At 24.6% G+C, this 12580-nt stretch overlaps 2 protein-coding genes across 2 annotated transcripts; one reads left to right on the top strand and one right to left on the bottom strand.

Annotated features, from left to right (window-relative positions):
* Positions 1-2954: 2954 nt before the first annotated feature.
* On the top strand, positions 2955-6047 carry LOC145839405 (uncharacterized). The gene is made up of 3 exons (XM_082946980.1): positions 2955-3083; positions 3721-3879; positions 5527-6047. The coding sequence occupies exons 1-3, from the start codon at positions 2955-2957 to the stop codon at positions 5962-5964; spliced, it is 726 nt and encodes a 241-aa protein (XP_082803106.1). The 3' UTR covers positions 5965-6047.
* Positions 6048-7854: 1807 nt separating this feature from the next.
* On the bottom strand, positions 7855-11010 carry LOC145839393 (ryncolin-4-like). The gene is given in 6 exon segments (XM_082946971.1): positions 7855-8105; positions 8945-9009; positions 9153-9249; positions 9308-9404; positions 10062-10222; positions 10705-11010. Coding segments are annotated over 6 exon segments (933 nt in total). The 5' UTR covers positions 10967-11010.
* Positions 11011-12580: the final 1570 nt, after the last annotated feature.

The following is a 12580-nucleotide window of genomic DNA, read 5'->3' as shown; positions in this document are numbered from 1 at the left end:
TCGCACTTTCTTTGTTCAATTTGATTAGTTTAAGATAAACTACTACATAGTTTACAGATGTTTTTAATACTGCAGCAATAAATGTTTTTACATTGTTTTTATTTTTTAAATGAAGTGTTTTTATTATATTAATTAAAAAAAAACGATATTTTTGAACCATTTGCTTACTAAATATGAGTATTTCTGCATCACAAAAACAAAATTTAACAAAACTAGCTATACTTTTCAAATCAATTTGTTTAACTAAATAAAATTAAAAAAAAAAAGTTCAATTATCAAACTGATATTAGGTTTAAAACGTATAAAACAGGTAAACTGTTATAAACAAAAGAATCTTTTATTTTCTAAATAATACTTGATAGTTAGTTATTATTTGATTTAAATTGATTTCTAAATTGATCTGATTTTGGTAAGATTATAACCTTAGTTGTTTCCATACTGATAATAAATAATAATACTCTAGAAGAGTATTTTCAATATCATATGTTTTTTTTGAAATAAAAGAAGACTAGTTGAAAAAAAAACAATTTATAAAGAGATAAAAATAAATAGTTACTAACAAAATTATTTATGATACTAAAGTATATATAGAGTGTTGAAAATTACAAATAATGAATGGTACAGTAAAATATTTTTCAAAATTTACTACTTTATATAGACCAAAATCAAATTAAGTACGATGTGAATAAAACATACTTTTGATGAAATTCGACTCTTTTTTTTCTTATAAAACTGTAAACTTATGCTAAAATTGCTTTAGTTTATCAGATTTTTTACAAAGTTAGTTAATAAAATTGCATACTTGTTATTATATCTCTTTAAGTATGTAAAACCTAGCAAAAAACTTAAAAAGTAAATGTAAACAAACAGTTGAACAAAAGTGAAAAATTAAATGATTAGATACTACTTACAAACTAGTGTTACTGCAATTATGTTATCGTTTTAAGTTTTCTTGATTTATCTAAACCTTATTACCATAAGTTTACAATAGTAACTTTTTTTTTCGTTAAACTTTAAACATAATTTTAGCTCACTTAAACATTAGAAGGAGCTACGAAATGAAGTAAAAACTGACATGTTCATTTTCATTTACAATATTTATTTTAAAAATCTAATTGAACCAATTAGTTTACTTGTTTGACGTAATTTTCAGTTTCATAGGTTTTACAGGTTACTTTTCATCTCTAAAAAAATTCCAAAAAAAATAAGTAAATTATATATCTATGTATATTTACTAAGTGAAAGAAAAAAAAAACTTTTACAGCTGCTTCAGCGTTTAATACGCTTTTGTCATCAGGATTTTTATTGAAACAAAAAAAAAACAAATTATAAGCGTGAGTACGAAATTGAATAAAGTTGCATATAGTACATACTTATACATTTATATACAAAACTTGATTTATTTAAGTGAAATAAGTATACAAAACATTTAAAAAAAATTCGAACACATTTGTCTTGACCAGGATCTACCAAACTGGGCCAAGTGGTCCCCATGGGGTCCATTACAGAAATTTAGGGGCCATGAGCAGTAAAGGGGCCACAGAAGGGCCATAAGGTCATAAATTGATATTTATACTGGATATTCTTAAGTTGATTATGAGAAGCATAAAAAAAGAAATTAAGTCGTTATTAACGGTAGTTTTGAAACTTATACTAGATATTATGAAAAAAGATTAAAGGGCCACATGCCGTAAAAGGAAGACCCACAAGGCCATAATTTGAAACGTACACTAGACAATCTAGAGTTGATAATGAGGACCAAAAAAAAGGTCTTAGGCAGTTTTAATGGTAGTTTTTTGAGAAATCTTGTTGGAGGGGGTCTTTTTTATTTTCTTTAAAGAAGGTCTTTTGAAAAATAGTTCTAAACTGATTTTTGTTACAAAAAGTGTTTACAAATTTTTAATTAACAATAGCAAAGTAAACAAACCACTATCAAAAAGAGTTTTAGTTTCTGAAGACCCGTTATATTATCATTTTTTTATTTTTTTAAATTTTTGGTTAAAAATTAATAAAAAACAATACATATTGAATAAAGCTTCTTTACAGCAATAATGCAATTAAAAACATCAGTAAAGTTTCTATATATTTAAAACATAATCTTTGCGTTAAATTTTCTTAATTTTTACGGAAAAGTTATTTTTACAAGGAATAAAAGTTATGGTTTTTTGTTGAGAACATTACTATAAAATTATAAAATGTAAAAAAAAAGAATAAAGTAAAACAGTATGATTTTACAGTAAAACTAAAAAAAATCTAATAATAGCTACGAAAACGTTTTTTAAATATCTTTATTTCCCCTATACCTATAAAACAAGTTAGATGAATATCTAACTTTATTCAATCTATTAAAAATTTAGTAACATTGTCAAAACCTTTATTTAATTTTATTCAAAATACTTAAAACAGCAAACTAAGTTCTTTAACAAGTTTTTTTTTAAACCGTTAATACCGTTTTAAGTATTTTTTTAATCAACTAAGTTATATTAAATTTGGAGTTTATCAACATGTTCGTATTTATTTACGCAAATTTGCTGTAAAAACTTACCAGCTCAAAACTTCTTACAAATTACACTGAAGTAAAGTACAACTTTCATTTACAACATATCAAACTGTTTAATCTTATAAATTTTTTTTAGGGCTACAAGAATCATTTAAAAACATTTTTATTGAGCAAAAAAGTAAAACATATTTCAGGTAACCTTGGGTTCTGTTCAAGTTTTTCTTAAACCTTATTCAAACATGCTATATTACTTGTATCAGTCGATAGTTAAAAAAAAATTAAAACCAGCATATGCATAAACGTGATATAGTACTTTTCGCCCACTCAAAAACCTCAAAATACTTAACAAAAGACTTAACAAACGAAACTTTAGTTCGTAGTTGTGTTTGCCTAAATTGTTTGCTTAAGTTTAAATATATTACCGTAGTATTGATTTATTACTTGGCATAATGAAATGGCTTTAAAACTGTACAAATGCAGTAATTGTCGAGATAGTCTTTGGCTAAGCAGAAGAAATTATAAAAACTTAATAGAAAAATGTTACAAATGTAGTCAAAAGTGCTCACCTCAAAATAAAAGAAATGTAAGTGTATTTTTTAATATCTGTAACGTACATTTAAATCTAGTTAGTCTTAGTTTTCTTTCAATTTTTTTTTAACTATTTTTATTATTAAATCATTCAGTGATTCTAAGTTTTTATTAAATTATATTTTAGAAGTGGTATTACAACCAGTAAAATAGACTTTAGTTGTTGTTTATCTGAAGCTCTTTAAAGCTTTTCAAACTGAACAGAGTTATATTAGCTTATTTTAAAAGTGTTTGAATATTTTTATTAAAGATAAAAAATAATGATAGACGTTAATACAAAATTATTTATGATTCGAAAATTTTTCTACATATTTATTGTCGGTTTTCTTTCTAATATGTTTGTTATGTAATATTTAGTTAGTTAGACAATTTTAGGTTCCTACAAAAAATTAAATGATAAGCTTATATACTAAAATACATCAAAAAGTAAAATTATTAATTAACAGATTCTAAAAACTTTTGTATTTCAGTAACTTTTTATTAGCTTAAAATCTTTATAACTTACTTTACTACTTGTCTTTTTATAATATTTATGCAAGTTCTTTCAACTCTTCTATGATAAAAAAAGTAAACTCAGTTTCTGTAACATACAGCATTGAAAATTATATCAACTCAGTATATTAACGATAAAGCTAACTGTTTCGGAGAAAGATTTATTTGATGGCAAATTGAGATGTTTTGGCCATTATAAGTGTTATGAGTGCAACAAATTTTGGAAAAGTGGCAATAGTTGGACTGATAAAGGACAAAAATGCAACCGGTGTCGAAAAATATTGTTCGCTTATTATCAGGTGAAAGATTTTAACATTATTAAGCAAAATAATAATTGTGGTAGAATTAGTTTTTGTTTTTCGTCTGATTAAACATAAGCTTTCAATAGTTTGCAAAGTATAAAAGAAGTAAATATTGTTTGTTCTCATTTATATATCTAGAAATTAAAAGATAATAAACACAGTTTATTACTTCAATAAAAACATCTGTTTACTAGTATAATTTTTTATGGAAGCTGTTGATATAAGTCATTGGCTAATATTTGCTTTATGACATTGCAATGATATTCAAGGCTAACATTTTTAATCACATTTTTTAGCAACTAAAATGCAAAACTAATAAGTATACAAGTCAAATGTCTTACACCATATAAAAAAAAAGTGATTATTGATTGTTAATTCTTAACAAAATATGTTTAATAAAATATAAAAAAAGTGGTGTCAAAAAAAGCAATCTTAACAAATAAAAATTTCTTAGTAAGCAATTCTTTTATTGATAATAACATTAAATAAACAATAGATTTATTGAAATACAAAATTAGTTATAAGAAACAAAACAAAACAGATTATTACAGTAGCTTTTATAAACAAGATGTAAACAAAGCTGTTATTTACAAAGTTTTGACTCAAAAGTCTCAAAAATAAAAAAAAATAGAACTATTAATGATATAATTCACTTGCATCAATTAAAGTTTAGAGCATTAAGAATCGTTTATAAGATGATAAAAAATTGATCTAAGTTTCATAATTAAAGTTCGTTTGAGATTTATGATCATCTATTAAGCAATTTTGAATGTTCTGAACCTTATAATTATTGCAGATTTTTGGTATTTATTATTTCACGAAATTTGAATAATTTAAAGTTCTTGAATCTTTACTCATTTAGACGTATTTTTGTAAAACAAGTATATAAATCTTTTTTGTGTAAGTTATGATGATATTTTATTCTTTTTTTTTAATTACTATTTATTTTTAAGTTGTTTTTATTGGTGTTCTTAATAAAGCAAGTATTTATTTTTTTTGTTTGTTTTTAATAAGGTACGTACCTTGAACTTAGGCAAAGTTGTGTACCTTACTTGTTATGAGAACAATTTAACTGTTTTCAATTCAAGTAAAAGCTTATTTCTACTTGTTAAAAAAAGGTCAGTTCTAGTTTGATTTAATTATACTAAACTTTTTCAAAAAATTTTCGTAGTGCATTATTAATTTTAAATTCATATTTTTGTTGAGGCTTTAGTAAAGATTTTTGATTCAACTCACTTCCAAAACTTAGTTTGGGCCCCAGACAGGTGTATACCTTTTATAGAACGTACCTTAACGACTGCTGTAAATACTTTTTTTTGAAAAAAAGTTCTTGTATATTTATCTGTGTTATACATTAATCATCTTTTACTTATACTTGTTTTGTTTAGTTTAATAAATTTAAGATAACTTTTAAAATAAAATTGCACGTATATCGATAATAATCAATCCTTTCTTTGATAATTAACTCGTTAATTTTTTTAAAAATTTTAGTAGTGTACGTGATTGATAAGTGTCAGCCAAAAGTTTTTAATGTGATGTCATTAAGTAATAATAAAATTTGAATACCTAATGTCTAAAGTTAGTTTTAAGACGTGTGTATTTTTATATTTCGTCCAAAACTGAATATGTGTGTGTTTACAACAGACACCCCTTAAATCTCACACCACAAACTACCGATCGAGGAAGCCTCACGATTCGAAGAACTGCATGAAATGCCAGCAACTCGGAGGTTCGTGCCAAAAAAGGAGCGGTTTTACATACGACGATGTGAAAAATACGAAGCATAACAATGGAAGAAGCAAAAGTAAAAACAATCAAAGTAACCATGGTTCTAATAAAAACAAAAAAACTTACGCTACTCGCAACACACAATACTATGGTTATGAAGAATATGGATATGAAGAATATGGAACTGAAGAGTATAGAAGTGAAAACAACGTTCACGAAGATCCAATATATGATACTTATGAAGACGATTTTTATGACTATTACGATGATTATGACTATTACCGACCGTCTTACTCTGAGCCTACAGTCAGCAACAAACCATCCAAAAAAAACTCTGGTTGTGTCATTCTTTAAATGTGAACTGCATTTGTATTTTTACGCAGTTGTTTTAATATTATTATGTACTATACATTTGCAGATAATGCACAAGTGTAAATATCGTAAAGACTTCCATCAAAATTATTATAAATTGTTTTTTGTTGCATTGCTTGCTCGTAATATAATTTAAAAAAGAAAAAAATTAAAATAAATGTTTTGGTAAAAAACAAACTTGCTTTTAGTTTGAGCAGGTTTTCAGATGTTACTGAAATTTAATTTTTTAGAGTTTTTAAGTAAAAAACTAATTATTGACTACGATTTCAAAAGTTAGCATTTTTAAGCATTATTTGTTAAGTTAGTTTTCTTTAGCTTATTATAAGTAAAAAGAGTTCGAAAGTTTTCAGCTTTCTTAATTTTTATCAGTACTCTTTAGCTCGGATAAACTAAATTTATTATTATTACTTTACTTTTTTTAAAGTTGTTATTAATTCTAACCGTAACAGAATGTGAAAATAAATATTTCGGTTTTTTATTTAAAGAGGAATAATTTATATTTGGAAAGTAATTGTAATCGCTTTACTACTGTTTTTTTATATAGCATCATGCATAAACTATTTTTAAATTAACTACTTCATCAATATTATTTGTTATGCAAAAAAAAATATTTTCTTTAAGATGCATTTTTTGAAGCATTGTGCATTTTAAGCAAATTTGAAAAGTCAAAAAATAGAAAGCTTGCGACCTCAGAATGTTGAATAATGACTATATTTTATGTATAAAGTATTTATTTCCATAATTTTAAACAAAAATAAATTTTTTAATCTTTAAGAACACTTTTGACGAGTTTAGCTTATTTTATGATTTTATAAAAAACTAATTCAAAGTGTGTGGTTTATAAGCATAGAAAAGATATTAAACCAAGAGAAAACCACGAATTAAATGTTTGATACTTTGTATTGTTATTTTCGCTTTCAGACAGCATAATAGTCATTTTATCATAGCTCAATTTTCACAGAGAAATATTTTTGGTTAAAAAATGTGACAAATAAAATTAAAACGTTGTTTTATCTTTGTCTATTTAATAAATATTACCAGGATAATTTTCAGTTTTATTAAAATCGTAATCTAAATTCATTAAGTTAATTAGAAGAATTGTGTTATTAGCGATTACTCTGCAAACTTTGTTTACGGCAACTTTGTGCAAAAACGTTTGTCAAACTTTTGTGCCTTATTAATTTTGTCTAATAGAAACACATTCATTGTCAGTGTTCAACTTTTTAATACTACAACAATTTATTTAGTGCTTTAATGGTGAATGAAACTAGTTAAAAATAAACTAGTTGAAATAACGCTCAGAAAAGTTGTTTATAGTCTTAATTTTTATTTTAATTCAATAGAAAAACATTTAAGTTTATAAGAAATAATGAGCTGATGCCTAAAAGTCTTTTTTGATTATTTTACAACAAATTTTAATAAAGGATTTTTTTAAAGTACTCTTTTGAATTAAAAAAAAACTTTTCTGTAATAATGTTAAGAGTTGTTTTAAAACCATAAACATTTTCAACAAAAAATTACCATTCATTAATATATGTAACGTATTAGTCTCTAAAGTAATTTTAAATTGTATTAAAAAAAACAAAGTACGAAAAGTTTAATATAAAATAGAGTTACATTTATTAAAATTGTTTTCTTTTGTCAAACAGTTTATACGTCAGATAGTGTTAATAAGTTTTAAAAACAAAAATACTCGAAAACTAACTTTTAGTAACATTCATATTTATTTAATTTAAGAAATGAATATGTTGAGATGTTCAATTTAGTTAGTTTAAACTAAGCGCTACTTAGTAAAAGTTTATTAGCTCGAAATACAAAGCTAATTTAATACAACAACATGTATTAATTTGTTAAGCAATAATTGTTTGCCAGCTACAGCTTAGAAGGTCTGAACTTCATTTGTGATATTTTTAGCGCATATTGATATCCACGAAAAGGGTGCTAAACCATGCCGGTAGCAAACTGATCAGTCTCGCCTTTAAGGTAAAGTCCATTCAAATTGCTGCTATGACATTTGGTATACCACCAAGCTCCTTTAAATTCAATTGCACAATTCGCTCCATATGTGTCCTGGTCAACATCTTTCGTCGTCGTGAAAGGTTGACCATTTGGTAGAGTTTGTCCTGTGACCAGTATTTAAATAATTACTGCTATCGCTTTAAACTAAAACCTTTATTTAGTGGCATTACAAAAATTTTTGAAATAAATAATTTTCTAAACATGAAAATTAATAGTCAAAATCTTAATTTATAAAACAATAAATATCATTTTTTAATTGGTTTATAGCTTATATATTTACATATTTAGATTAATAAAAAATATTTATTTAGACTGTTACAAATGTTTTACCGCTTTTGCAGCTTTCAAAAAAAGTATTTATTAGAATAAAAAAAAAGTTCGAGTTCTTATAAATATGTTGACGGTATTTAGAAGTAAAACATTCGTAGATAGTTAAAACACTGTGGTTTATTAATTGTTTTAGTACTAAATTATTGCAGAAGCTCTTCACTTTACCTATGAAAATATTTATCTATGTAAAAAAACACTATCTTTAAGAATAAATATCATCAATTATATAACTATGAAATGTAAATATGATAACTCCAATACACTAAATTTAAAATAGAGTTTATTTCATATACTTTTAAAATTAGTATCACTATGAATTTCAAATTTACACTTATTAACTTTTGATTTTAGTGTAAAAATATTTTATTTCATTAACAACCGTTTTCTGGTTTAAAGTAATACTTTTAAAATAAAATAGCTCGTGAGTATATAAAAGTTTCAACAAAACTTTTAGCATTTTTACAACAATTTTTATTGTTATACTTAGTTCGCAAAAACTAAATGCTATACTTATAATTATTATCTATGTAACAATAAACTGATATAATAATGTAATTAAATATGTTTAATAATGTTATTAGCACTTTATAAACACAAAATTAATAACTGTTACCTGCATCTCCAGAAGAAGTTCCAAACTTTATACTACAAGTATCACCTTTACCAATAGAAAAGTTGCTGTTTAAACAAGTTAGTTTAATAAGAGTTTTAATAAACTTTTTATACAAAATACTACTTTACAAAAATTCTTATTTTTAAAATTGTAAAAAATCTTTAGTATTCTAAATAAGCATACATAACAAGAAACTGAGATAGCTAACTTATACACTTGGTACTTTTTGACATTTTCAAAATCTTCTAAGTCGACTCTCATTGAAAAAATTCCAAGCTGAGTTAGTTCATGTATTTTTTCAAGACCTAAAATATAAAGTCAATATAATAAAAAAAAATTTTGAATAGCTATTTTTTAGCTCACCAAGCCAAAACTCATCGAGGTAATTTCCAAACCCTTTTACATAAGCTTCGAAGTTTCGATAGAAATCCACATTTCCGTTTTTTCGACTTTGAAAAACCTAAAATTAATATTTTCAGTTTTCTTTAAGATGTATACACAAAAAAAAATTAAAAAATTTGTTTAAGCTGTCAAGTTTTTAATAACGTTTGAGTTTATTTGTTTAACCAAACGCTGAACAATTTTATTATGAAACTTCTCAAATAAACATTAAAGCATTTGTTTCTAAGCAAGTTGTCAATTAAACGTCACGTTTAAGTTGTTATGTTATGTTTGCTAACATTTACCAAAATTGTAATTGATTATAAAAAAAAAGTTTCTAAGTAAGATCACGATCAAAAAATTTTTGATAAAGTTTTTAATATAACCTACTTCTATAATTAATTTAACCTTTTTTTTATAAAACCCGTGTTGAAAGTAGAAAATTTTATTAAATACTGTTTTTACTTGTAAACACTTACAAACATAATTTAATTTTCAATTCTTGTTTATTTGTCATAAATTAAAAACTTGTATTATGTGTACTTTACAGTTTTAGTTTAAACTTAAAGTTTGTAAAACTAAAAATAATAACATTTCGTTCATGTAGCGCAAAATGAGCGATTTCTTTTCAACAGCCGTCGTACTTAAAAGAAGTTCTAAAAATTAAAAATAAATTATTATTAAGTCTTATTAACTAATAAAAACTTAAAATATAATTTAAAATATTTTAACTGACAAGCCACCCGCCACCGTCTGTTTCCTGATCACAGTAAACTTGTATCCCACTGCTATAAGCCGGAAGAGGAGGATATATCGTGTACACTCCAGATGCACATGATTCGTTCGCTTTTTTTATATCCATGCAGTCCCTTGGTCTCATTTCAGTTGTTTTTATTTCTGTATTGGCAAATTTAGTTTAATTATTTAATTTTTTTCTTCTACAGGTCAAATGTTTCAAAACGATTCTTTTAGCTATAAATTCTATGTCGAATTTTTTTATATAATAACTTAACCAAGTCTTTAAAAATTTTTTAAGCGCTTGAAGTCTGTTCTCAGATAATAATAAACAATATGGCACACTTTGTTATATTGTTTATTTTTTGTAATTCTTATTATCTTACTAAGTTACACAACAAACTACAAACAATTTTTTCGTAATTTGATAGTAATTTAGTAGGAAAAAATTAAAACATGACATTTTTAAGCTATTTATTAAAAAACATGTAACTAAAAAAATGATGTAAAGATTTTAAATGTATATCACGACACTTTTTTTGTAATTTCAAAGTAAGTTTATATTAAAAAAATTATTCTTTAATTACACTAATCTGATAAGCTTTAAAAATCTTTAAACTGAAATGTTTGAAATGCCAACTAACTAAGATCAATTTCCAAAACTCGTTGTTTGTTAAGCTCAACCTCATCTCTTACATTTTTCAACACAGTGACGTCACAATCCTTGCCGGGCGGGCCGCGGTGACCGCGAGGTCCCTGTTTACCGACCGTGATCAAATTGTTGCTGGTGTTTTCGTATTCATCGCAAGAATAAGTTTTAGTCACGTGACACGTTCCTTGACCGAATGCTGCGTTGTAAGTGACAAGTGTTAATATGCACAGAAATCGAGCAGCGAAAATTGACATTGGCTTGACTTTTTAGCAAAGATTTGATAAGAAAGTGTACAATAAAATCTGTATTATTTTATACAAACTTGAAATTATAGAACTAAAAAGTAGACATTAAACATTTTTTATAGATTATTTGTAGCTAAAATTAAAATTAACTTAAGTTCTCGTAAACGAGGAATGGCTTAAATTTATCAAATGAATTTAATATATAGTCAGTAAATTTTTACGAAAAAATATTTTAAGCTTTTATAGCTAAATTAAAGTACTTTAATTGTATTTAAACAAAAGTTTGATAAAGGTTTCAAACGTTTCGTTGTAAAACATATTCGCATTTGTATAATTTAAAAAAATTATATAAGAAAAAAGTTGAAAATAAATTGAAGCTAAATAGTTAAATTAAAAAAAAAAAAGAAAATAATTTATTTTAATAAACTAGAAAGTTTAATTTTTGATTTATTAAGTTTTAGTTGTAGAATATATGCAGAAGAAGAAAAATACTGTTCAACCTTTTTTCTTTTTACTTTTTAGACCAGAGGTCGGCAAACTGCTGGCTGCAGAGTTTTGCGCCATGTAATTAATAGCATACTTTTTTAAAACATTAAAAACAGCTTTCTAGGATAGTTTCCTAACATTTTAGTGATATTATCTTTATAAAATGATCAGTAACACTGGTATTATTCAAACTTAATTACATCTTTGGTTTTAAATATCATTTCTTTGGTGAAAGTTAAAACAATTTTAATCACCTTTGGCTGCAAGCATTTTTAAAAAGAAAATTGACTCATTTTTTGTAGTAGGCTGTCGGCCCCTAAGCTAGACACTAATGTTTTTTAATTTGTCTTTTGCTAACTAATTTAGCTTAAAATACTTTTTACTGTTCGTATTTGACTAATGAAAGTAGTTTTTTACAATCTATTCAGTTTTATATTGTCTAAAATAAAGTCGTATTTAACAAAAGTGAAAGTGCTTAAAGTGTTTAATTTGACTTCTAGTTTATATACCTTCGAATTATTTACTTTCTTTTTTAAAACTAATTAAAGTTTCTTTTAAAATAAAAAGCAGTAAAGTACACAAAATTACAAATTCTAACTAGAAAAAACAAAGTTAATAGCATGTAAAAAATTTTTTTATTGCATTTACATTATAATTCAATTAAAATACCTCAAAAATAAGTGTTTTCATAGAAACTCTAACAATTAGGCTCTAAAATGTAGCTACGTGACTTTAAAATTGATCACTTAACCATTGATTACAATTGCTACTGAGAGGAAACAGAAAAATCAAAACTTTAGCTTTTTATGGTAACAAAAATAAATTAGAAAAATAAAAATTTTACACAAATAATATTACGCTACATAAGATAAAACCCAAACTTAAGGTTATAAAATCATGTAAATTCATCTATTTACATTTAGTTTTGTCAACAAAGATGATACAACTTTTTCTTATTTAAATGTTAACTAAAAATTTTTTTTATCTCGAAATAAATAACTAAATAAAAATTCGCTGCAAAAATAAATAAGTTGAAAAGTTTTGTCAAAAACAATTTAAAAGTATATTGTGAACATTGAGTTTAAAAAAATTAACTTATTTTTTCGTGTTTACTTTTTTTAATTGTTAAGTGCTTAA

This window comes from Thalia democratica, chromosome 1, assembly GCF_965202585.1.
Source record: "Thalia democratica chromosome 1, ktThaDemo2.hap1.1, whole genome shotgun sequence".
Classification (NCBI taxonomy): domain Eukaryota; kingdom Metazoa; phylum Chordata; class Thaliacea; order Salpida; family Salpidae; genus Thalia; species Thalia democratica.
This window is presented reverse-complemented; position numbering and strand designations above follow the sequence as displayed.

What these genes read in the sequence shown, in the direction of transcription:
- LOC145839405 (XM_082946980.1), top strand. Translation starts at nt 2,955, where the DNA reads ATGGCTTTAAAACTGTACAAATGCAGTAATTGTCGAGATAGTCTTTGG. An exon ending in CACCTCAAAATAAAAGAAAT is followed by an intron (nt 3,084 to 3,720) that starts GTAAGTGTATTT and finishes TTAACGATAAAG; the next exon opens with CTAACTGTTTCGGAGAAAGA. An exon ending in TATTGTTCGCTTATTATCAG is followed by an intron (nt 3,880 to 5,526) that starts GTGAAAGATTTT and finishes TGTTTACAACAG; the next exon opens with ACACCCCTTAAATCTCACAC.